Below are 25,565 nucleotides of genomic sequence, written 5' to 3' on the forward strand. Positions count from 1 at the left end.
GCTCCCCCCACCCACCCTTAGCATAGATGACAACCCGGCGTATACTGTAAATAGGGTGTTGGACGTACGTCGGCGTGGTCGAGGCTACCAATACAAAAGCCTGGTCTACTCACCACTTCAGTGCCAGATTATTCCATCTTCTATGGTAGCTGTTGCGCTGCATAAACTCTCGACCCTCGTGTCCTTTGTATGTCTTCTAACCTTTGTGCTTTCCTTCAACCCAGAACCTTCGTGTGCCTCTCCGCTCGGCTCCTCATCCTCTTCTCAACCAGGATCTCCAAGCCAGCCAGCACCCTGCCGCTCAAGACTTCATCTACCTCTCCTGCAAATAAACTCTGTTCATTTACCCACCAACAACTCGTTCGTGTCTGCTTTGGGGTCCAAACCTTCACTCAACCTTAACAACAACACTGTTTCACGGTAGCCTGGATGCCAGACGAACTTAGCCCCGCCCACAACATTTTCTGTCGGGAAGTTTGGTCTGTCCGGAGCATAGAACGCGGAGGCGACGCCAAAGCGCCAAAGCGCCGCGCTAATCCCTATCGCGCCGGCGCTTGGCTGTTCACACCGGACGCTGAAGCGACGCTGAACCGCCGGGCAGCGCTAATAATATCACCTGTTGATCCAGTAGTATTCAAGCATATACTTACTTGTTGCTCCAACATTAAGCAACAGCGTCCCGACATTTGTCTTTTTTGGTGTTGTCTTTATACAACATGTGCCGAGGATCATACAACTCACTGTACTCTCCACTTCAATTATTAATTTAATGTCCTCCATTTTGAAGAACTTCTCCGCTGTTTGCTCCGTTAAACGTCGGGTGACGAGGGTAAATTACGTATTCTCCACTCAAGCCTATGTGGAGAATACGTAGCCCCCCCTCTCTCTCTTTTTATCTTTATCACTGCTTGTGTGGCTGTAGTGGATGGGCAGAGGGGGACATTTAATAATGTCATTGGTAAAATTAAAACTCCAGGACAACAGAAGGGGACTTCAAAGTATGGGATGCATATTGATAATTTATATCATATAAAATATGTCATCAATATCATTTAAAATCGTTTTTCAGTGTGTTTCCTGGCGCGATACGCTTGCGTCAAGTGCAAAAAATAGACTCGACCCCGAAACGATCGCTGCACGGCGCCAGGCAGCCTTGGTGCAGCGCGGCGCTTCAGCCTCCGGTGTGACCAGCACAAAGGTATAACATGGGAGTGGATGGGAGCCAGCTGTTATTTAAGGCTTGGCACTGCGCTTAATCGTCGCTTCGGCGTCGCTTCAGCGTCCGGTGTGAACCCGGGGTTAGTAAATAACTCACAATGCGTAGCTTAACATACGTCACATACTACGTTACTCTGATTGGTTGTAGGTTTATCCAATAGAGCGAAGAGGCATTTTATTTCCTGGTTCGGTTGAAACACCCCCCATAATCACAGCCCAATGGAGCGGTCTCAGACTCACATTCTGACTAGAATTGTGAGTATGACCAACGTCAGGCTAGTTTCACGGTGTATCAGTGACATGGCAGAGGACATTTTAAAACAGCTACTACTTCACACACGAGCCAGTGGATTTTATGCTCTACAGCTGGATGAATCAACAGCCGTAGCCGGCCTGGCACAGCTCCTGGTATATATCCCGTACATTCAAGAAGGGTCAATTAAGGAGGACATGCTCTTCTGTAAACCTCTGGAAACAAGGTCAACTGAGGAGGACATTTTCAGAATTCTGGACACCTTCGTAAGATCAATTGGACTTATTTGGTCAAAATGTGTTGGCATCTGTACAGATGGCGCAAAGGCCATGTTGGGCAAGAGTCCCTACTGAATTAACCATGTGGTGGGGTCCGCACAATGGGTTGTAAAAGTGAGGCGTGGGGGCCAGCCTGAAACCAGTTCTACCAGTTTCCACATTCCAATGGGCCATAAAGGGCTCCTCTGAGTGGGGAAGCAGACACCTCGGCAGGCCTAGGAGTCTCGCCCTGGTGGTGGAAAATGTCCTGGGGATCCCTTGGGACCCCGCTGAGTTCCAAGCCCCGCCCACTCAGATCGATTCCTGACAATTCAATTGGCCGATGTCCTATGACCAACTCCTCAAGGAGGAGGACCTCTCAGGTAATTTAAAAGCCCTGACACCGCAAAAATCTTCGTCATTTTTTTTCCCTGCTACAGACTTCGCCAGGACCCCTCAGGGTCTTCCAGATGTCTTAGCTCTGATAGAGGGCAACTTTAATTTGTATTCCTTTCATCGGCCATTCTCCCTGCTAAGGACTTCGACCAGGGTCCCTCCGGGTCTCCCAGATGTTCCAGCTCTAAAGGGGGCAACTTTAACTTTTAGTTTTATCCGTCATTTACCCTGCTCTGAAGACGACAACAGACCCTCCGGGTCTCCCAGATGATTTAGTTGCTAAAGGGGGCAAAAACCCACAAACGTTTGTTTGTCCTAATTTCAAATTCTTTTATCTTAAGTCGCAGCTTAGTTTGAAAGACTATTTTTGTTTTTAACTTGAAAAGGCCGCGCACAGGAAGTCCATTCGCAGGAGTGAAAACAGAGACTTTTCTTTTCCACGATCTCCAAAACAACTGCGCCACCGCTGTTTCTTCACTGCAGAAGAACGACGTCATCCCGTTGAGGAGCAAGAAGAACCCGCTCCTATTCGGCCCAGCCAACGCCGCTGCAACAGAGGAACCAGCGCCACTGAGCTTGAGCGGCCACGATTATTCACTGGACTTCCGGAATATCCGCGCGACACGCGCATGCAACACCGTGAAGGTCACAGTAAGAGGCTTATTAATTGTCTGGGCAGAGAACTAGTTTAAATACTTAGCGTGTCATTTATTGGATTGTATGTTTGTTTGAAGATCGCCGAATCTATTTTTCAGTCCGTGTTTAAACGCGGCGAAACGATACGTCACTTCCGGTTCCTTTGTACCGTGTTGTAACGTTTTAAAGTGCTTCGCGCCGTTATGGAGAATCTACGGCAGCACCGTTATCGTCCGACTGGGTTTGCAGAGACTTTGCCGATAAAAGTTTCGGTACACAACTCCAATTTGAGTACCGAGTGGTAACGTTTCTGTAACCTTGTCTCTGACGATGTTTTTGAGAGCTTTTGTGATCCCTCTCTTTATCTTCCTCTCTCTCTCTCTTTTCCCTCCTAAACCTGCTTTTACACCCGTCCCGACCTACACTCTCATATTTCATGTAACATGGAGAAATCTAGACTAAAAGAGACTTTTGGCGCCAAAACCACGAGATAAGAAATCTCTTTGTCTAAAGATCCCCTTTGTTTAAAGTCCGTGACCGGCCGCCATTTTGCCTCTCGCAACGTGGCCTCACTTAGGTAACCGCCATCTTGTCACCACGTGACCTCGTCATTACGCCATAAGCCACTCCCCCTTTCCTTTGTTACACACACACACACACACACACAGACAGGCAGACACACACGACAACACACACACATTGATACCATCAGTATTACTTGTGTCTCTAAATTGTGATATGTGCTGCTGCTGCTGTTATCTTTGAAATATTGGAGTTTGTTAAATGAAGAATCATTGAATAACATTAACTTTATTTCCCCTTTTAATAAATCCTTTTGTAATTAAAGTATTTGTTTTCTGTGATTACTTGTGCATATGTATATGAATACAGCTGGATTACTATAGCCTGTGCTCGAACTTAAAACCCTTCATTGTTTATTATAAAATATAAAATATTGAGATTAATTATATAACTTATATCATTTGAGACTGATATTTAAAGATTGAATTGTTGGTCCCTGTAACCAGGGTGGTGCCCCGTGATGATAAGTAATAATTACAGATTGTTTCATTCTTAATTGATAATTTTATTGTTTTCATTAATTATTTAACTATTAATAATTGATAACCGTATAATTTCTAATTAATTATTTTACTATTCTTAATTAATAGCATTATAATTTTTAATTATTTTTAATAAATAATTTTTATTTTAATAATCATATTTCATGATTATTGAGTGATAATCATGACATAGTTGAGTGATAACGCGCCTGCAAGCAGTTGCTCCCGACGCCACTTGGATACACTGCAGCATCCACAGATAGGCTCTGGCTGCCAAGGGAATGCCTGTCAGCTTGAAGGATGTGTTGGACACTACAGTCAAATTGGTGAACTTTGTTAAAGCCAGGCCCCTGAACTCACGCATATTTACTGCATTATGTAGTGAAATGGGCAGCGACCATATGACGCTCTTACTGCACACGGATGTGCGCTGGTTGTCAAGGGGCAAAGTATTGACACGTTTCTTTGAATTGAAAGATGACGTTAAAAAGTTCTTTATTGACCACAAGTTTCACCTGTCTGAGCATTTGCATAATGACGAGTTTCTTACACGACTAGCTTATCTGGGTGATATTTGTTCTCGTCTGAATGAACTTAATCTCGGATTACATGGGCTTTCTGCAACCATATTCAATGTACGAGATAAAAAGTTTGGGAACCACTGCTTTACAGGAAAAAACAGCACTGTTGTTCATCCCAAACATATTCAGTCCTCAAATGGAGGGAAGCTGCTGTTACAATCTTTCTTTCTTACAATTTTGTTGAGCTCAACAAAATTGTACCTTGAGCATTAACAGACACTGGTAGTCAGTCTTAACTGGTAAGACACAATTAGAAAAAAGATATAGGTGATGCATTCTTGTTTCCAAAATAGCTTTGTTTCAGCCCCTTCAGACGGAGATATAGCCCCGGAGTTCACATATTAAATTAAATAACCTTCATGTTTAAACTTACTCATCTCCATGTACTCAGGGCTGAGGCCAACAAATGGACCCAATAGTTGGTCTTTCTCGTGACGATGCAGGCTGTTGGTCAGCTCTTCCTCCTGCTTTGAGTCTGACTTCCTCTTCCGCAACAGTTTTTTCAGCTTCCTGTAAAAAACAAAAAACAGTGATAAAATAAAACATTCACCTTTGTTAATAGAGCCTGACATATGCTGGACCTTTAAGTTAAAATCAGAACATACATGAACACAGGTTCATGTATGTTCGTTAACTAAAAATTGTATTAATGTTAATTTACATGCAATATGAATATAGGATTATCCTTCAGGTACCTTGCAGAGCTTCTGACCAATAGTGGTTGGAAATGTGGCTCAGCAAATTTATTATTATACATGTATGACATTAGTCTAATTCAGTTTATTGCAATTACTAAGGGGTGGTGCCAGTAATGTGCCAATAAATGCAGCAAGCCTCAGAAAAAAGCAGGAGAGGAAAACAAGATGTAATGGATGTGGATATCATGTGTGTGCTATGACCAACAACAACCTGGTCTGAATTACCAAAGTATTTCATTTATTGGCGGATAGTTTGTGACACATCCATTTGGTTGTTTCTTATTGTTGGAGTTCAATAAGATCTATGAATTATAAATGTTACACAGCTCAGATGTTTGCTGTTGGTGGACTGTATGATAAAGAAAAGAAACCAAACACATGATGCACTCTCTACACCTCAGTTTTCTGTGAGGATGAAGACAGACAGAGAAAATTGCAGGCTACCAGATTTCAGCAATGTGTGTCTGGCTTCCAGGTATGTGTGGGTCTGTAAGCCAGACAGGCATTTAAATGAATCCTCTTACATGTAAGTACAAGTGAGTAGGTGTGCACAATTTGTTCTGTGACTTGCTGAGCCCACGTATTGTGATCTGTTGTTTTGCTTGTCATCTGTGTGTGAGTGTTGGTGTTAGTGTGTGCGTTTGTGAATGTTGCACAGGGAATGCTTTGCACTCACGGTATGCCGATCTCAAACAAGTTATTCTGGATGAGCTGCTTGCCCAGCATGGTGATGCACAACTGGATGCACAACTCCATGAGGCAGCCCGCATGAGCACACTGGGGAGAGAAGAAGATGTGAACAAAGTGTGACATTAATTGCCTGATAGTCAGTTGAAATTAATTACAGTATGTTGATAAATGTAATCTTCAGGATTGACAGCAGGTCACTATGGTAACTTGTAGTAAGTCTTTCCATTATGGAAAAAGTATTTTCTGGCTATTGATGTCAGTACTGCTGTTAGAACTAAGTGACCTTAAGAAAATCCAGCATGCTGTTATCATGGTATTTGACGGTGGATACATGCACTAGGTGTCATACTGATTGGCAGAGAGGGGTACATTACATTTTATGCAGTTGCAGTCAAGTAAGAAAAATACTTCCTTTTCTATAAAGGCTTTATAGAACAATTCTGCTCTGATAACAAGCTTTATTGTTATAACTATTTCTCTGTGCCATAGAGATTCAACAACTATTACCCAAACCAGTGAGCCACACTGTGACACTAAGAACCAATCACCTCAAAGGAAATGACAGTGGGAAACTACTGAGACAAAGTTAAGTCTTTTCTTGGGACCTCTTGACATCAAGTAAATTTATTATAACATACACAGCATAAAATAAACAATGTTAACCTAAGTCAAGTGGAATCGTATATAGTATAGAATTACCTCTTCCATTCTGTATGATCCAACAACATACAAGTAGTTCCCAGGCCGCCCAACAAGCCTGTTGACCAAACATATGGTATATGGTATCAAAGTAAAGGTTTGCCAAATGGTACGTGAGAGCAGCAGCAGATGAGTTTTTACATTACAAGTGGCCCATAGAATTAGTTTGATTCAAATGATTTAATATAACATTGTACAAAAAACAAGCAGAGAGAGGTCCCCTCTTACCTGCCCCGGAAAAAGGCCAAATAGACAATAGGTGTGAAGGCATTGACAAACTTCAAGATAAAAGTTTTGAAGATGAGGCGCTCCTCAAAACTCTTGTCTGTCTTTGGAACCTCTGAAAAAGAGAAACATGTGTTATTATCCCCCACACATACTAAATCATCCAGTAATTACTTACTTAACAGTCTTACTGTTAAGGCCGACTGTTTGTTGTAGTAGAAATTTCAACACTTTCACTAAATTAAAGAGGTGAACTTCATGGTCTTTTATTTTGTTTTGGTATTGTCATATTTAACTTTTATAACATTTTTAATGAAGCATATTTAGAAAGGGAAGACAATTGGAGCCTTGGTGTAGACTGTGCTCTTCCCCTGAGACTCCAGAAGTGTTTTGTGGAATCAAACACTTCATCCACCCCTCCATCAGCATAGTAGTGAGTAGATAATGACGTTATTACATTTGAGTGTGCAACATGTTAAAAAAGCCAATGGGAGTTATGATGAAAGCAGAGAGTATATGAGGACGCTGCAAACAAAGATCATCAGGCTATCCCTGAATTCTTCAATTGTGAATTCTAATATTCTTGAATTGATTCAAAACATTGACAGCATTTACATCATTTCCCAGGTTGTGCTTAATGATTTGAATCTAAAATTTAAAAGCCCGACTGTAAAATTCTTGTCTGCCCAAATAATTTTTCTCTGACTGTGGGGCTGAAGCCAGTTTGTGGTGAAGTACCACAACAAAAACCTTGACTCCTGGTGAAGTATAATATGTTTGTTTCTAGTTTAAAAAGCTCAAACTGAATACACACTCAAATGTCACAGAAAAGGAGACACAAACACAACACAGCAAAACACATCAAGTGTAAGCAGAAATTAACTTGAAAATTTTTGTAGCAAACAGCAAACAAAGACATGAGCTTCATGTTTAAATTATTTGTCTTATCCAGTAAAGATGTTTTCTTTTAATAAGAACGCCTCACCCAGTGTGGTGAGCCAGCGGGCGATGGCGCCATAGATTTCATCTAAGATGATGATGATTATGAGGTTGATGATGGCGGCGGTGGTTTTGACAGTGGCTCTGATGTTGGACCGTGCTGCAGGGGAGTTGCTCACGTGCAGCGCTGCCTTAATGCTAATCCGGTACAGGATGACTCCGAAGACTATGGCAAACGTCACAGCAATCTAAAAGTAGTGAGAAGGGCGGGGACACCAAATCTAAAAATCAGCTGACAAAAGGAAGAGTAGAGCAGCACATGTTGAATGCCCAATTTTGAGACAGGTATTATTTTGTGTTATGTTTCCCTAATTAAAACATCAATCTCAATTACATACATTTAATCTAAACAATTAGAAGGAAAAAATACAAGTCAAACAGAACTGTAGTGTAATCAAAATATATAACAAATTTGAAGTCCTGTAGAAAGAGACAAAAAGTCATGCCACATGTTTATTCAACGAAAACAACGGACTACAGCTCAGATGCATCATCAGCATCACCTTAGACTGCAGTTAATAAAAGTTGCCACAAAGTATCTCTCTACTATCTGAACCAAGCCCACCAACTCATCTTTAGTCAGTTTAGTGGTTTTGGACCATTTCATAAAAGTCTGGCTTGGTATAGATTTGCTTTTGGTTACTTTTTAAAATATGATTTAAAAAATACATAACATGAATTCTGCCAGGTGGTTCATGTTATGAACCACCAAGAAAGCCTTTGAAGTAGAAATAAACTATAACTTGAGTTCAAGTTTTTAAGATATTGGTAGGGTATAGTTAACATCAGTTTCCTGCAGACACAGATGTCTACAATTATGCAGACATGCATGGGCTTGTGCAGTTTAAAGGCATTAAATCTAAGTCTCTTTCTTCTTTAAACAACGTTTTTTTACAGGTTAGCTTTCAATATGCAAGTGCCTCAACCTAAACACAGATGAAATGACATTATGGCACGAGGATTAAATGTATTTGCCAGGTTGATTAAAAAGGACTGTTTCATATATCATGTGCTGGAAATTCAAAGTGTGTTGATGCAACACTGGAAGGACAGTATTGAGACTCACTAGGAAGCCCATTGTGACCAAAGTGGTTAGGTAAGCTGGCAGTCTGTCTGTACATGTCAGCTTCACCTTCTCCCCCTAAAGCACACACACACACACACACACACACACAAACACACACACACACACACACACACACACACACAAACACACACACAGACAGACAGACAGACAGAGGGATAAATAGAGATAGAGACAACAATGTGAGGGACAGAAAGCACACAGCATATAGTATCATTAATTCAATCTAGCTGTATATTGAAACTGTGTGTGTTTCTTCTGCCATAGCCTTATGAAGGTACTGTCAGTAGCACCTCTTTATGCTGCAAGCCTTCTGATGCACACAGCCCACACACCATAAACATAGACACACACACACTATGTGGCTCCAGTAGAGCACAGCTAATTCTGCTCCGAGCTATCATGTCATATTCAAGCCTACTGAAAATTGGGTCAGATTCCCCAAGCCCGTGTGTGTGTTTGCATGCACCCTTTGTGTATTTGATGAAATGGAAGATTTGACCTTAGCACAAGACAAAGGACAAAAGGCTGCTAATGGATATGCTCCTCTCTGAACATTGTTCCCCAGAACATGTTATCACAAATATGTTATGTTCATTCTGTGTTTGTTTGTTTGTTTGATTGTTTGTTTTTACCACATATAAACATGTATCAGTGTTTCATCAGCATTAAAAAATGCTGGTGACACAGCCATTACATGTTATCCCTCCAGTCGGTGCTCATTGAGAGTTTCCTGCTGATGGACAGTGTTTGTTTCTTGACTGGTACAGCGTGTAAGAATACTTTTATTTAAAAAGTTGGTTATGGCGTTCTCTCTCTAATTGTCAATGTCCCTACTCAACAGTATTTTATTTAAGTTAAAACACAGTAAAGCAGGTGCAACTGAATAAAGTTCCAAGTTTAGTTTGAAGCTAAGAAGCGTATCATATCTGTGATTTATATCCAGGTAACTATTTCTTTCAGTTCATTTAAATATGTACAGAAAAATAACATGCACACATTTGAAAATACTGCATAGCAATAATCCATTGTGTCTTACACTCACATTATTGCTGCATAGTGCAGTTGTTTGGGTGTAAATTACACTCCTACATATGCGATGTCAGAGGTTACTTCCACACTAATAATATTCATTTGTTTATTTTTTTGCTTAATATACATGATATCATATTACCCTGGAATTATCAAGCCCCTAAACTAGAAAAATCATTTGGACTTTGTCTTTTTCCTTCCTGATTGGTTATTTTAGTTCACAACTCAAATACTAGCAGTGAATGCAAAGCATTGCTCAGTTATTGTCAGAAAGAATTCCACCTTGTCATTGTGCCAAGTAAAGAAATTCCTTGTCTTTATTTTCACCATTGCTGTTCCTCGTTTGTAGTAATTCTGTTACTAAGAAACAAGCTGCAGAAGAAACACTCTGCTTCCTGTTTACACTAGCAAACACTTTACCATGGTCATGTAAAACTACATGAAAACATTTGAATGTGGACGTAATGCCAGAGACTGTTCCTTACTGTGGACTTGTTGACCTATTGTAATCCAGCAGTATTGTTTGTTGGTTTGTCATCTTAAATGAATATGTATTTTTGCGAAAGTTATGACAATATTGAGATAATTATTGGTAGTCATTTAAATTACAGGTGAAAATGCTGTTAAAAAGCTATTTACATTAATTGCAGTACTAGTTACAGTACTAATTACACATTTACCCTGATATGATATTTTTAGTATTTAGCCTAAATATCTAGGTTTGACATAAAACTGCATAAGTAAGTTAATTTGAGAGAAACATAGTTTAAGTTAGGTGAATAAGATTGTAACAAATAATACTAAATCATTTTTACCTTTGGAGTTGTATGTTCCAGTCTCATTGTTTTTTGCATGACCCGGAACTCATACTCTGCTCGGTTGTGGTCCTGGAAGAGAAAACAGTTTGGATGTTACAGTAACTGATACCACTGTGGGCATTAAGAAGCTAGTGACAGTTAGCTGTGGCGAAGATCCCTTTGACATTTGAGAACGGAGACAGAAATGGAATTAGCAGCTTGTCTGCATTAAGTTTGGTAGCATGAGTGTGGTAGGATGAAGCGGGAATACGGTGCTCTGTGAAAGAAAAAGAGAGAAATGCATTGACCCACCATGCAAAGATTATGCAGTCAACATAAAACTGAAAACAACCTGTAGTTTGAGGTTGTATCATGATGCCCAGTCAGCTTTATGCTCAAGGGTTTAACTGATGGTTTATTATCAAGCATTAACACTAACTCTAACTTAAAGAAACCAGCATTTTTACACATCCATGTAATCTCTATTACACAATTTAAAGCTACAATATATTTGTATTATAGTATCTATATATGCATCTGTAGACTCACAGGGTCTGACACTTTCCTAAGACCAGACAGAAATTTCTATACACCATACAGTTTACTTTTGTGTGGGCTTTTGTGAAATATAGGGTTTTGACCCACCACTGTCTTCATAGCCTACATGTCTATTTGCAAGGCTAAAAGTGAGCTGAGGAAACACGTTTAAAGCTTGGGCCAAAAACCACATGTACTACATGGTACTACGTGTGTGTTAATGAGGAGAGAATGTGAATGTTCAATCACCTCTGGCACAACAAGTTATACCCGTTATAATATTTTGACATTTGCATTACCTGGTACCAGAACATGCTCAAAATTAACTGATCCTCAAGTTCATCAAAATTAGAATCAAGAGCCTATGTCTTTGTAGTGTCAGTGCAAAACATTTTGTTATAACTTTCATCCAGCAGGAAATGAAGCTTGAATAACACCCTATGACTTGGTTTATGTCTCTTTTCTTGCCTGAAGAATTGTACTGGCACCACAAACTCTGAAATCAAATTTGTTTATTTCTTTTGAATAAAAAATGTGCTCCCTAATCCACTGTTGAATTGTTTTTTCAATGTTTAGGTGCATAAATTTTTTATATAACTTCTGTGACTCTGAATGTAAATGTTCATTTCGGATATAGAAAGATATTCGGATAAAGAAAGATATTCTGCCTATTTAATTGGTGTAGAGTTGACTCTCTTTAACAGGGACAATTTTTTAAATGAATAGTCAAGGAAAAAAGAGGAGCAGATATGAGTCAGCTGTCCTGTTAGGTACACTGCCATTAGTGGTCACAAATAATAGGATTGTTTTGAGAAGCCACAGGAAGGGCCAGCATCAGGATAAACCTTTTAGAGAAATTTAGCAGATACCGAAAAATAACATTTACAGAAGCAAAAGATGGAGAAGATGTCAGCTGAAAAACGACTGATTGTTAGACACTTGGAAGAGGACAAGTTAAGTAACAGCCATCTGCAGAAGTGATCTGAAACAGTGAGTCTAAAGAGAAGGAAGAAAAAGAGGTAAGCAAGTCGGATCCAAACCTTATGTTCCTCCTGTAATATGCCAACACACACACACAAAAACACATGGACACGATGTCAGTCAGAAGGGCCTGTCTCTGAACAAGTATTATATTTAGAGCAACACAGAAAAGTGACAAACAAGATGATTTCATCCAAATGACAATGCACTGTTCCATGATTATGATTTAAACAAAGGACAAACACTGACATCTGAGACAGGGATATAAATGCTGGATTATTTTGGATGAGGATTGACTCACCTCACAAAAGAAAGAGAAGGCATGTTCCTCTCAATATCCTGACATCTACCATTTATGTCAGTCTTATTGACTGCTAGACATCTGTATTCTTTACTGGGAATTTTAAATAGTCTTTACGAAAAGATGTCTAGAATCTGTTTGTTGAGGCATGAAATTTGAGATGCTAGAAAATAATAGAGGGAGGGGCAGCAGGTTCCAGGTGTTTCTTCTAGTTCTGTGTTAACTTATACTAATTAAACTAAACCAGGTAACACAGAAAGAAAGAACTAACCTGTATAAATTATGACCACCAGGTTGTAATATTGCAGCTTTGTAACTGACATTTCATGTTTTTTGTAATTTTGGCTTGGCATATGGCTCAGATTACTACAACTACAATATCCATGTCCCTCAGCTGCCTTCGCAATGAAAAAGAGGCCAGATTGAGGCTCCAATCAGAGGGATAGCAGAACTCATTACGTTTAGATCTCAACAAAGTTTTGTATATTCATCCAAAATTTACCTAAAATATATACGTGAACTGATTTAAGCTGGAAACAGGATTTGATTGACGAACCACCCATTTTTAACTGTATAGAATATACAGTATATTCACAAATACAAAAACAATATTTTTTTATAAAATTTTCTGATCGTATTTTTTAAGTTTTAACTTAAAATTACCATGGTAGAATTATTGCGCACATACACATTAAGAGTCACTATTGTGACAACATTAATAACAAATGTCTATAAGAATAAATCTTAACATCTAACTCTAAGCTAGAAAGCCAGAATGTGCAATCTATAAACACACGTTGGAAGGTATTTGTGGTGCTCTCTCTCTCACCTCCTCCTCCTCGCCGAAGCCTGTCAGGTCCCAAATGTAGTTGAGACGCATCTGTCGTCTCTTCCAGTGCTCCATGAAAAGCACCGCTACATAACCAAGCACACACAGAAAACTAAGCACAGACTCAAACACAATCATGTTTTCTATGCTACCAATGTGTGAACATGCACTCAATTATATTTTCATCTGTCTAAATAAATGATGCTGTATCTGAACTGATTTTTTTAATGTTGATCCCTTGTAGATTTCAACAATGCTCATTTTACTCACGGCCATGCTTCCCATATGAAGGCATAGTTATTTTAGTTGACATATTAGTTAAATAGTTTCAGGACAAGAGTGGAGCTCTGCGGCATAGAAACAGATTAATAAGATCAGACTTTCATAGTTTGTTAAAAAAAATTATAATGATGAACAGCTTTCAATCTACACAGTTTACTATAGCAACCAGTTTCCCAATAAGAATACATACATAGACTCCATCCATCCTTTATCTATACTGGGATTGAGGTCAGAGCTGGAGTCAAACCAACTGGAACCAACATAGAAGGTATTAGCCCTCATCAGCTCTACATTAGGTGAATACAGTTGGCCATCTTGCTGTGACTCTGTAAGAGAGTATCTTTGTCTAAAACACATAACACCTCCCTGCTGTTGCTAACAGATGGCAGTGTGGCCTGATAGGACACCAGGAGAAGTCTGCCTGTGTGTTTACATTTCTAAATTCCTACAGTAAATTCCATGTTCATAAGCGGATAAATGTTTTGTAGTTCTGGATAAAATTTTATGATTTATGAATTGGATTTGTTCTCTAGCAATGCTAAGATACACAACCTGTATTAGTAAGATCCTGCTCATCTAATCAGGTTTATTGGACCCCTTCGTTGCTGTTGGTGTGATTAGATAATAATATGCCCTTACCCCAGAGGGCCATGAAGATGGAGAAGAAGACAGTGGCTGGATTGTCGAACAGGTGGCTGGCACGGGCTGTGCCACAAGCAGTCACCAACTTCCAGTAGCTGCAGGCGTGGTCACACAGCGGGCACATGGTGATATTGTTCCTTGGATCACAAATCTCCATACTGACAACAAAGAGTTGGGTGGAAGATATTAGTTATTCGAGGGGGGAGACAGTAAAAGGATGATGGAGGGCTGAATTTCACATTATATGTTTACAACAGGCTTGTTGTGATTACAAGTGTCAAGGTTGTATCCCTTCCTGTTTCAGAAACATATGACCAGTGCGTTAAGGAGGGTATGAAAGTCAGGAATTAGCTTTAGACTGTTTGCACCATCTGGATAATTTCACAGTGTACAGCATTCATTTTTGCAAAAACTTTCTACAGAGAAACAATTGAGAAAGATCTTTTGGATAGAATGTAGAACATGTGGCTAATGACTCAAACTTATTAGGGCCCGAGCACCGAATGGTGAGAGGCCCTATTGAATCTGTAAGGATTTTTATTATTATTATTATTATTATTATATCCCTTTGGGGGGCTTTTTCAGGTTCTAAACATACTCAAAAAGTTGTGAAACTTTGCAGGAAATTCAAGGTCTGCGGATATTTTAGTATTCTGGAGTAATTTGAATTGGGCGTGGCAAAATGGCTCAACAGCGCCCCCTGGAACCAGCCCCTAAGTTTCCACATAAGCGATTTTCACCAAAATCGAGACACAGGTGTATCGTGACTAATCATAGAAAAAAGCCTCTTGGAGCATTATGAAAAACGCAACAGGAAGCCCGCCATTTTGGATTTAGTGGCCATTTTAGCCATATTCCACATTTTTACTTTGATTTACTTGTCGTAGAGCTTTCATCAGATCAACTTCAAATTCAGATGAGTGTCATCACAAGAAGATTGAGATAAAAAGAGATTTAGGGATTTTTTTTCCCTGCACACCGTGTGACCGTGGCATGGCGTTAAAGTTTGGTTACACGCCATCAAAACACGAGCATCTGTATCTCGAACATACATGGTCCAATCAAGTCCAAACTAGACATGTAAGACAAGAGTTCCGGCCTGATGACATCTACACAGAAATTATGACTTGAAATCACAGCGCCCCCTGGTGGCAACATGAAGTGACATGTTTTATACTTTGATGAACTGCTCCTGGCTGCTTTACGATATACAGCTCAAATGAGCTCAGTCAAGTCATTGAATCAAGGTCAGAATTGTGACATTTCCTCAAACCATTTAAACATTGAGGTGCGGCGAAGGATCATCCTTCGCCAAAGGACACGATGTTTTCATAAGTCCACTGTGCATTGTCCTATCACTACCAAACTTCTGTCACATGATAAGAGTACAAGCCTGAACAGCTCTATGTGTCAATATTTCCTCAGTGTCATAGCGCCACCTACTGATTCTCCAGGAAACAGGAAGTACTTTGTTAATCCACTCTGCATTATCCAACCGGCTCCAAACTACTGACCTATAATTACAATACTGATCTGAACAGCTCCACATATAAATATTAGTTCAGGGTCATAGCGCCACCTACTGATCGGTGTGAAAATTAAGTTGTGTTAACATTGTCCAATTGACACAAAATTGCTCACGCTACATCAGAGCGCCTACATGAACAGATCTATATGTCTGTGCGTAATAATAGTGATGGCACCACCTACTGGCAAACCTACTGCCGCAGAGCGCAAAACGCATGCAACGTGGAGAAGTGTATGCACGATCGATGATGTGCGCTTGGTCATCGATCGCTCTCTCCACCGACCGCAACAGGCTTCAACGTGCGGGTGCTCGGGCCCGCCAGTGGTACAACGTAGCCCTAGTTCAATCTATGATTTATAAATTTCAGGTAAACTCTAATGGCTGGCAAAATCGAATGCCTAGTCAAATATGTGAATCATCATATTGCCAAACAAGGGTGATGCTCTCTGCATGTACACGTTGATACTGACTTGTCGATGTATTTCAAATAAAGCTTTAGCATGGGATTATGTGAAAAGATCCTTATTCTGAGGGTGTTTTCTGAGCCCAGTATTTACCATGGAGAGTCAAACCATACTTCAACATGTCTACATCTATCAAGTCATCTGCTGCTTCCGAATGCTTCAAATGTAACTTCCTAGACCAAGTAAACATCGACCATTGTTTTATCACTTCTTCCTGTTAATAAAAAAATATGTTTCCACAAACTACATCTGGACAGGGCAGCTGAGTCCAGAGGTTGTTACAATTATATGGAGAGATGTAAACAATGACCTTGGATTTGGCCCTTGTATCAACCCATGTAGATTCATGTTTAGCTTTGCCCCAGTATCAGTTCCTGTACCTGCACTGACCGATAGTGGCCACTGAAGGGAGGCAGCAGAATCCAAGAAGGCTTGTAACAATACTCAAGAGGGAAGTCAGACCACCTAGATAGCAGAAGCAGACAACTGCATGTTCAAAGAAGTCTGTGCCTGAGTAAAGGCAACCGGTGTAAAGTTGTCAATCCCTTTCTTCTTCCAGCTAGTGTGAATATGTCAGCACAGGTGACCATGTTGTTTTGCCAGCTTCGATATAAGGTGATCAACCCAACTCATCAATGAAAAAATTATAATGAAGATAGCTAAGGATAATGCTAGTATAATTCCAGAAAACAAGTAAAGAGTCAAATTTGTTGGGGGGTATTTTCTTACATAGCACCCAACTGTCACACACACAAGACTGGCAACTCATCCTGTTTCTGATAAAAGAAACAAGATTATTAGTTTTGATTTGGAATTATTATTATAGCGTAGCTGTCATCTTAACTATTTAAGAATATTAATATGCCAGAAATATAAAAAATTACCAATTGATTATCGAAAATTCTTGTTGTGAAACAAGCTTACATATTTTGGAAAGATGTAATATCTCAGATTCAATATCAAACACAAAGAGCTATCAAAATTCAAAAACTCTTGAATAGATTTTGTTTTGGAAAACAACAACAGTTGTTCACTGAGTGAGTACTCTTTGGTGTCTATCAAAATGTGCCACATCCTAAAAGCAATGCTCGATAACAGTAGGGATATTTTATGTGTGTTTGTGCGTTTAGTACCTAGGGATGTTATTGTCTACAGTGGCACAGCCGTAGAGGAATACAATAACTCCAACGATGGCTGCAGGGATCAGCATCTGTGTGTAGACTCCTAGCCAAGCAAAATACAGTCCAACCTTCTCCCCAAAATATTTCCTGTGGAAAGAGATACAAAGGTTTAAGGTTTTAATTTACAAATTAAGCACTATTACTGCATGACCCATGGAATGAATACCTGCCAGTATGTTCCATTAAAGACTCTAAATGTTAAAATCGAAGTATTCTTGATAGTGTAGAAAAACAGATTTATCACACAACTGTTGCAGATGATGGAGAATAGTCTAGCTCATTGTATGTAACCATTTTCATCAGCGTTGTGTTACCTGACACTCCCTCAGTGTGCTTGGTAAGAGATTAGATACTCAGATACAGTTCACACTCAAAGTATCTTTCCTTCAGCCTACCACAGGACTATTGCTTCCACGTAAGAGCATCATTGGAGCATCATTCTGCTTGTGAGAGTTCTCATCTGTCTTTCTTGCCTGCAGGCTGGTCAAGGTAGTATTTGCTGCTCTAAGAGCACCAGCCATGTTACATGTGTGAAGCAGGGAAATGTGTCTAAATGACCTGATGATTGTGACAATAGCACCGTTGTTGATCTGACCTGATGAGTCCAATGGGCTGGTACTTGTAAAAGACACTGTAGCTGGCCCACTCCTGGTAAAGCAGCTGTAAAGAAAAGGTTGATACAAAAAGTAAGTGAACCCATTGGAATCACCTGCATTTATGTATAAATGTATAAATAAGTCTGGTGAGATCTTTGTTCAAGCTAGAAACAAACACAATCTGTCATCAATCAATCATCGTGTTTTTTTGTCACTAAACACATTGTTCAAATGTTCACAGTAAAGGTACAAAAAAAGCATGTGAAGCCCAAGGCTAATGATATCAGCAGACGCCTACTGGAGTCATAAGTTGTCAAACCTGGAGTTTAGTGAAATCAGAGTGAAGGTGTGAGTTACAGTGACTTTGATTCATAAAACAATAAAGACATTTTGATGTTGTTTTTCATCTGCTGACATGAAACATGCCTTGTAAAGAACGACATCAGAAGACTGATGATCAAGTTGATTTGCATAAAATTGGAAAAAACTCAAAAATGATGAATGGACGGCATTTATGTACTGTTTTGTAGTCGTGATGACCACTCAAAGTGTTTCAAATATGAGATATTCACCCATTTGCACATCAGTGCTGAAGCTGGTGTCAAAGAGCTGTACACAAAGTCATGATCTTCGCAGCAGACTAAATACGTTACATTCTGCCTATGCCTGCTGCTCCCACCATCACCTGAATGCGTCTCAATATGCTGGACATAACAGAAGAAGCTGCTATCAGAAAAAAATATCTCTAAGCCATTCATTTTTGATAAAGAGAGGCTTGACAATTCACAGCTCTTGGGGAAATGGCTTGTTGACTGATGAAAGGACAGCTGTGGTCCATGAGGTAGAGCAGGTCATTTACTGGTCTGAAGGTTGGTGGTTCGATCAGTGGCTCCACCAGTCTACATATGGAATAGTCTTCAGGCAAAACACTGAACCTCTAAGTGCCCCCGATGGCTTTCCCATTAACTCAAGGGTGATAGAGAAGTGCTACATGTATAAGTGCAGTCGTTATATACATTATACTGAATTTTACTGTTCAGCTAACTGAGCCACAGTTTTTGAATGACTAGCCAATATTTGCTTGTGCTGGCCACCAGATATTATTTAACTACATGTTTTTATTTGAGGATTTATGCTGTTATGCATCACTATAAAGCACATGTCTAATACATTAAAGAAAAATATTCACCTTCACTCATATTTGCATTATAAATCCACTGATGAAGCATATTCACAGTAACATATTTTTTCATTGAGTGCTAAGTAAGTGGTGTACAGTAAGACCACAATCGTTCAATGGTCACGCTTCCAAACGAGTTACTGGTCGACAGGAAATCAATGTAATGAAAAACTGACCTACAGGCTGAACAGAATATCCACATTTATCTTAAAAGAGCTTCAAAGCAGATTCTAGTCCAGCAGGGATTTCTGTCAGGTCATCACTGAGAACCCATTGTTATACGAAAACAATCATAATTTAGAAGGCATTAAATATATTCTGCCCTATTCCCACTGATCCTGTATAAGCCTTTTTGACAATAGCTAATTTAAGTTTAACGTATTGAAGCATTTCATTAAATCATTTACAGTAGGTCAACCAGTATGGAAACAGAAGGGTAGATCAAATGGAATATATTATTAAGTAAGTATTCAGCATTTACCTGAGACATTGTGTAATTTGTCCCTGTGTTTGTGCTGCAGGAGGCATAAAGTGTTTCACAGGTCACACAAGATTGACGGAGCAACAGATTAACCAATGGTGACAATGAAAGCAATCTGAGACCCTGAGTCTGAATTATAAATATCATCTTGAGTATATAGAAGAACATCTTACTACAATGATGCTACTGCAATCCCTAAAGTTACAATAATGATACAAATTTAAGAATACATTTGTACATATTGCAAGCAGGTTATTCAGATTGAGATTGCAGTGGATCAATTCACCCTAGGCAACATTTAAATGAACAAGTGTTGCAGTCACATTCATTTGTGTTGGCAGATCAGTTCCTTTGGAGATAAAATGTTCTATAATTGCAAAGAGTTTTGGTCATTTAGCAGAACTCTGCTATTACATGACCAGAAATTATATTCAGTCTTTTTATACAATTTAAAACTTTATTATTTTAATGATCAGTGGAAATAGCTGGCACTTTCAAAAGCTGTTTGTATTTGAGTCATGTTTAATTTGTTCTAACAGTGGTGGTCCTATTATTTTAATAAAGGTTATAATACACTGCATTTATCTTAATATTCAATATTTATAATATTAGAGCTGTGACAATTTGACAATTGAATGTACATTTTGAATGACTTCTTCATTACTGTAGTTTAAATATTTATAAATTTAATTTGCACCTTTAGTTAAGACTGAAATTCATCTCGAGCATTTTTTAAAGGAGAATATAAACTATGACTTATATTATCATAGATCATCATTATTATTATGTATCATTGTTGTACATCTTGCTGTTGCCATTCTTTAGTGAATGATGAATTTTAAAGTAGAGGGAATGTAGAAAGAATTTAGATTTACTTTGGTATTAATTCTAGACACATAGTTTTTTAATGTACTATAATTCATACTGCAAGAATGTTTAGGTTAATAGGGGTGGGGTCAAACGTATTCATAGTCAATGCTATGTGATACAGTTATCGCCAAACATTTGACTGCAAAAATGCTCTATTCCAACTACTGCTGATGATATAGACATCACTGTGAAATGGTGGAACATTTTCAAATGCAATCTACACTCCATCCACAGGCAGAGCAGCACACTGCAAGGTGTCAAATGAGGGCTCTTAAACACAAGAGGCAGGTTCAGAGGATTGTTCAGGCAGCTTCACAGAACATTGAGCTCGTGAAAGAACCACACACACGCACACACAAACACACACAGACACACAAGCCGGTAGCCTTAGTGACACACACGGCCTAAAGTATAATTATGGAGGAGAGAGGAGACTCAGCACTTCATATTGCTGACTTACTTTTATTTTTCTATAGTAGCAGACATAGGCTTGATCATGTAACCAATCTGACACTGACACATCTGTTACTTTCCAAATAAATCCTACTCAGAAATGAATATTTAATGAGATACATTTGTGGTAATACAATTCAAGAATATTTTACTTTTGTCTATGACATATCACATGTCAATACAGCATGTATTAAATTTCCTGCAACAGAAAGGATGTATTTGTGATTTGTAATTATGAATTTGTTACAGGTGATCCTTAAACAAGTAAAGTTTAGAAACAGAAAATGCCTATTCTTTTCCTTTTAATATTGATAGACCTGTACCTGGACAGTTACCATGATACTCTGTCTTGGTTTTAATATAAAGCCCTCCCTTCAAAGGAAATGTCTACTTCTTAATGTGGGTCTTATTGTCACAGCTCTGATCTAAGATAATTCTAAATTTGCAACTACATTGCAGAACTTCTTAAAATTAACTCAACTAACTGGACAGAGTTTGTTTGGGGTGACTGTGATTACTTAATTTACCCTAATGACACCAGTGTCAAAACAAAACAAAGTACATTTTGTTGTTGGACTGTATGGGGGATAGGTATTGTTGTAAAATAGTCCAAGGCTGCCAGTATTAATGAATCTACAAGTTAAAGATAAAAGGTTTCTTAATAAAAAGTATTTTTATTGTCTTTTCCATATTCTGCCCCATGTCATTTTTCAGAAATCAGACAAACATCAGAATCGCTGGGCTTCTCTCTCTATATATATAATCGGGTTGTTAAAATGCACAAGTCAAGTGACACCATTGCTCTGCTTTCGAGCCACATCTGAATAATGTCTGTGAATGTGGACTGTTAATTGAAAATAAAAATAGAACGCCCCAGTTTCAGCAAGTAGTTTCTTTGGGCTGATTGATGATTCAGTATTGTTAAATGGGCTGACAGTGTCGGTGTGGTAACCTTAGATCCAATTTATCGCCTTTACTTACCTTCCTGTCATTAGGTTCCGCATTCACCTCCTCGATGTCTCCCTATAACACATAAATGTACAAGCACAACCCCCCACCCAGTTTCAGTTTCAGTAAATATACTTTGGTCAACAAGCATGAATAATGCATTTAATTTAGAAACCTAAACGTGAACCGCAAATAGATTTATTCTCCATAAACTATAGGAGCATTTAGAGAGGAAATACCTTCACCAATATCCTCATATTGCATATGCATGTATTGACATCAGATACATTTACCATGTACACAGACCTTTTTTGCCAACTGCTTACCTTAAACACAGGCATTTTCTGATATAGGGAATGAATGTTGGTTATCCCACAATAACTGTAAAAAGATATGTACCCAGGAACTGTATATTTTAATTGACAAAATCTGGTTCCTTATACGGATCTGCACCAAATTTAACCTGTAATTTAAATTTAACAAGTGTACATATGGTCATATTTTTCATTACAATATTTTTAATCTTTATTCATAATGTATAGGTATATAAATTACATGTTATAAATATAATACATTCTACAAACATTAATAGAAAAGACTTATAATTGTATGTATTCGCACATACATGTTTTTTAGAAATCTCTGAGTTTAAGGAATATTTCTCTCTGGAAATGAAGTGCAGATTATCAACTAATCTCAGGCCTTTGGAGGTGTGATAATGACATACTCACATCATGCAGAGGGTAAGCTGACGTGTAGACACCATTGGCTAGCAGACTGGTGATCCCTGTAGGACGATATATTCAGTGTGTATTACAATACAGGCACACACATACGATTATAAAGCAGGTATATGTTACTTATATATACTGTGAACGTATCTATTCACAGAAAAATGAACACTGCCTCTATTCCGAAAAAGTATCTTAAAAAGAGCCACAAGGACTCTTCCTTCATTTTGGGATGTCACAGCTACATAGGCACAGTCCTCAGCATGCCTACTTAATCCCACAATCCAATTTTTTTGTTGCTTTACTGTTATTTACAACACAACACAAAGCTGTCATTCCTTTGCTGAGCTAGCAACTACAAGACAGAAAATGCTGCACAATCATTGGATGTTGGATGTCTTTCCAAAGGCAGAACAAATAGAGAGCAGAATTGAATCTTCTTTTTAACTAAGTGTTATATTTTTTACCTAATAAATAAATAAAAGGTCACAAAAGAGATGAGACTTCATATTAAATACACAGGCAGAGAGTATTCCAAACCCTCCTCTACTCTGTGGTAGTAATTACACTATACACCAGGGGTCTTCAACGTTTTTCAGGCCAAGGACCCCCAAACTGGTGGAGAGATGGAGCAGGGACCCCCTACTATAAATATTGTATAAAATTGTGTTTTATATTAAACTTGGCCTAGTGCCATATATAAACATAGCTACCCTGTTATTGTGCATTAAATACTAAGCTATTCAAATATAACACGGGTTCATATATTCATGTTTTTATTTTAAACATACATGTAGAAGAGACAGTGAATCCTCAAGCCATTTGTGGATGGCACACATACTCTCACATTAGTGAAATGTCGGACCCTGATGGGTTTCAAACAACTTATCTGACCTTGGACAGATGGAGGTTGTCAGGCAGAGGGTCAAATCAGCCTCTCAATATGTTGGATGCATGTTAATGTGTTATTTAAAGACATTTAAATTTGTGGAAAAAAAATTGGTTCGAAAATAAATCAAAAAATATAACAAATTCTCTAATCAACCAAACATTTCGTGACCCCCCTGCAGTACCTCCGCGGACCCCCTGTTGAAGACCTCTGCTATACACCAATGAAAAAGGGGGACCGGATTAACTGCATATAGATTTATGCTGGGTGTTAGAGATATATTCAGAGGACTTACCCATGGAGTATTTGGCTCTGGTGCATCTTATCCTCTTCAGTACCTCGTAGACCTAATGTTACAAAAAAAATCTCATGTTTCACTGAGAAGCTTCAACCCTAAAAATATGAAGATTTAGATATACAGAGGAGGATGAGTTGTATTTATATACTTATACCATAGCCCAGGTGAGATTGTTAAAAGGAATATTAAGCAGGTAAAACATTTGTATGTCTGTCCTCAAAGAGGCTGCTGATCAGCTCAGTGTAAAACATATGTATTATACACAGAGAGTTAAGAGATGAGCCTGGGAGCCAATAACTGCTGTGATGAGGAGCTCCATCCATAATGAGAAGTCAATCACATATCCAAGTCATTAGTCTCGTGCTGAGTGGGTGTGCAGCTGTTTTCATGCAGATCTTTTCTACCCTTTACCCAAAGGAGCTGTGAACACTTATGTCCGAATCGCTGAAACCGGAAATTAAACGCAGAGTTCCCTGCCGGCTCCCTAGAATAAAGTGTGTAATATTGAGCCCATGTGTGAATAGAGACTCTTCAGAAAATTCACTGGGAGTGAGTGGGTGTGTTAATTGTGTTCTATTATTTCTCCTGGGTGCCACCCCTCGCCCGAACCAAGCACAGCATATCCAGTAGGTGGAAACATATCTCAGACAAGACAGTCACCAGTTTTGTGCTACGTCTGTAATAGGATCAAAAGTTAATTTATAAACATGGCTACAATGTGCTTGTGTGTATGTCATTGTAGCAGCATATGTATGACAGAAATTTGCAACTTCTTTTCAGTTTTCATGGCAGCCCTTCCATTAAATAGTCACATAGAAGCCCCAAAAGTCCCCGCTGGTAGCCCACGATTAAAAGTCTTTGTTGTGAGATGACAAGCATGATTCGCGAATCGAGACACCAGCCTCCAGTCCCGTATCTATTCAAACCAGTACTTACAATTGAGCTCCTGGTCTTGCTGTCGAAGAACTTGTCCCTGTCAGACAGATCGAATCTGGCAAGAAAAAGCAAACAGAATCTAGTTTTAATGGTAAATGTAGAGAAAGAGTGCAGGCTGATAGCAGCATTGTCCTGCAGACCATTTAGGAGAGACAAAATTTGAGAAAGATGAATGAAATTCAACTGCTACTGAGTTTAGGTCTATATAATGCGAACATGGTTTTTGCTGTCAATGTACACAACAAATCAAGATTAGAGAAATATCAGACAAGATTGGATGTAAAATATACTTATTAGCTTACATCATGCTTACACTGACTTAAAGCCCAAATCTGTTTTATGTTCCCAAAATGACATGCACAAGTAAGACCAAAAGCAAAACAAATAAGTTACACAATGTATGTTAACAAGTACAACAGAATGGAGTCTAAGGCGTTAAGTTAATCTACAGTAAGAGCAGGCCGCAATTTCACAACCAGCTGATGATTAACAAAAGAAGAATGGCTGCAAGAAAGAAACCTCTATAAATCCTTGTTGGCTCAATCACTCAACCCTGCTATTTATTCTCATAATTACTTCATCTGCATTGGCTATTTACATCAGTGGCAACATTCACTGACATTCAGCAGGTACTGTATGTAGGGACACGCAAGCTGTGGAGGTCTAAGAAGTGGATATAAGTAGAAACAGACCTATGTCTCCTTGCTTATAAACCTCAGAGCAAAACCATGACAGTAAAATTGACATTTACCATGTATGAGATAATGAGAGAATAATCAATAGAAAATCATCTCAGTGTAGAGCAACTG

General features: G+C 38.8%; 1 protein-coding gene across 3 annotated transcripts in view; it reads right to left on the reverse strand.

Moving 5' to 3' along the window:
- ano1a (anoctamin 1, calcium activated chloride channel a) overlaps positions 1–25,565 on the reverse strand; it is a 62,457-nt gene that overhangs the window by 17,782 nt on the left and 19,110 nt on the right. For 2 of the 3 annotated variants that reach the window (XM_053420398.1, XM_053420380.1), the window contains exons 6-21: positions 24,757–24,811; positions 23,818–23,869; positions 22,634–22,689; positions 21,936–21,977; positions 17,970–18,034; positions 17,327–17,461; positions 14,199–14,359; positions 13,278–13,363; positions 12,207–12,218; positions 10,648–10,719; positions 8,783–8,857; positions 7,703–7,904; positions 6,721–6,832; positions 6,493–6,550; positions 5,780–5,880; positions 4,779–4,915 (exon numbers count right to left, since the gene is read on the reverse strand). In XM_053420398.1, the coding sequence (XP_053276373.1) occupies positions 4,779–4,915; positions 5,780–5,880; positions 6,493–6,550; positions 6,721–6,832; positions 7,703–7,904; positions 8,783–8,857; positions 10,648–10,719; positions 12,207–12,218; positions 13,278–13,363; positions 14,199–14,359; positions 17,327–17,461; positions 17,970–18,034; positions 21,936–21,977; positions 22,634–22,689; positions 23,818–23,869; positions 24,757–24,811 (1,421 nt within the window). The remainder of the gene's footprint in view (positions 1–4,778; positions 4,916–5,779; positions 5,881–6,492; positions 6,551–6,720; positions 6,833–7,702; positions 7,905–8,782; positions 8,858–10,647; positions 10,720–12,206; positions 12,219–13,277; positions 13,364–14,198; positions 14,360–17,326; positions 17,462–17,969; positions 18,035–21,935; positions 21,978–22,633; positions 22,690–23,817; positions 23,870–24,756; positions 24,812–25,565) is intronic. The other variant, XM_053420389.1, reaches the window with a different exon arrangement.

This window comes from Pleuronectes platessa, chromosome 1 (genome assembly GCF_947347685.1).
Source record: "Pleuronectes platessa chromosome 1, fPlePla1.1, whole genome shotgun sequence".
In the NCBI taxonomy this organism is placed as follows: Eukaryota; Metazoa; Chordata; class Actinopteri; order Pleuronectiformes; family Pleuronectidae; genus Pleuronectes; species Pleuronectes platessa.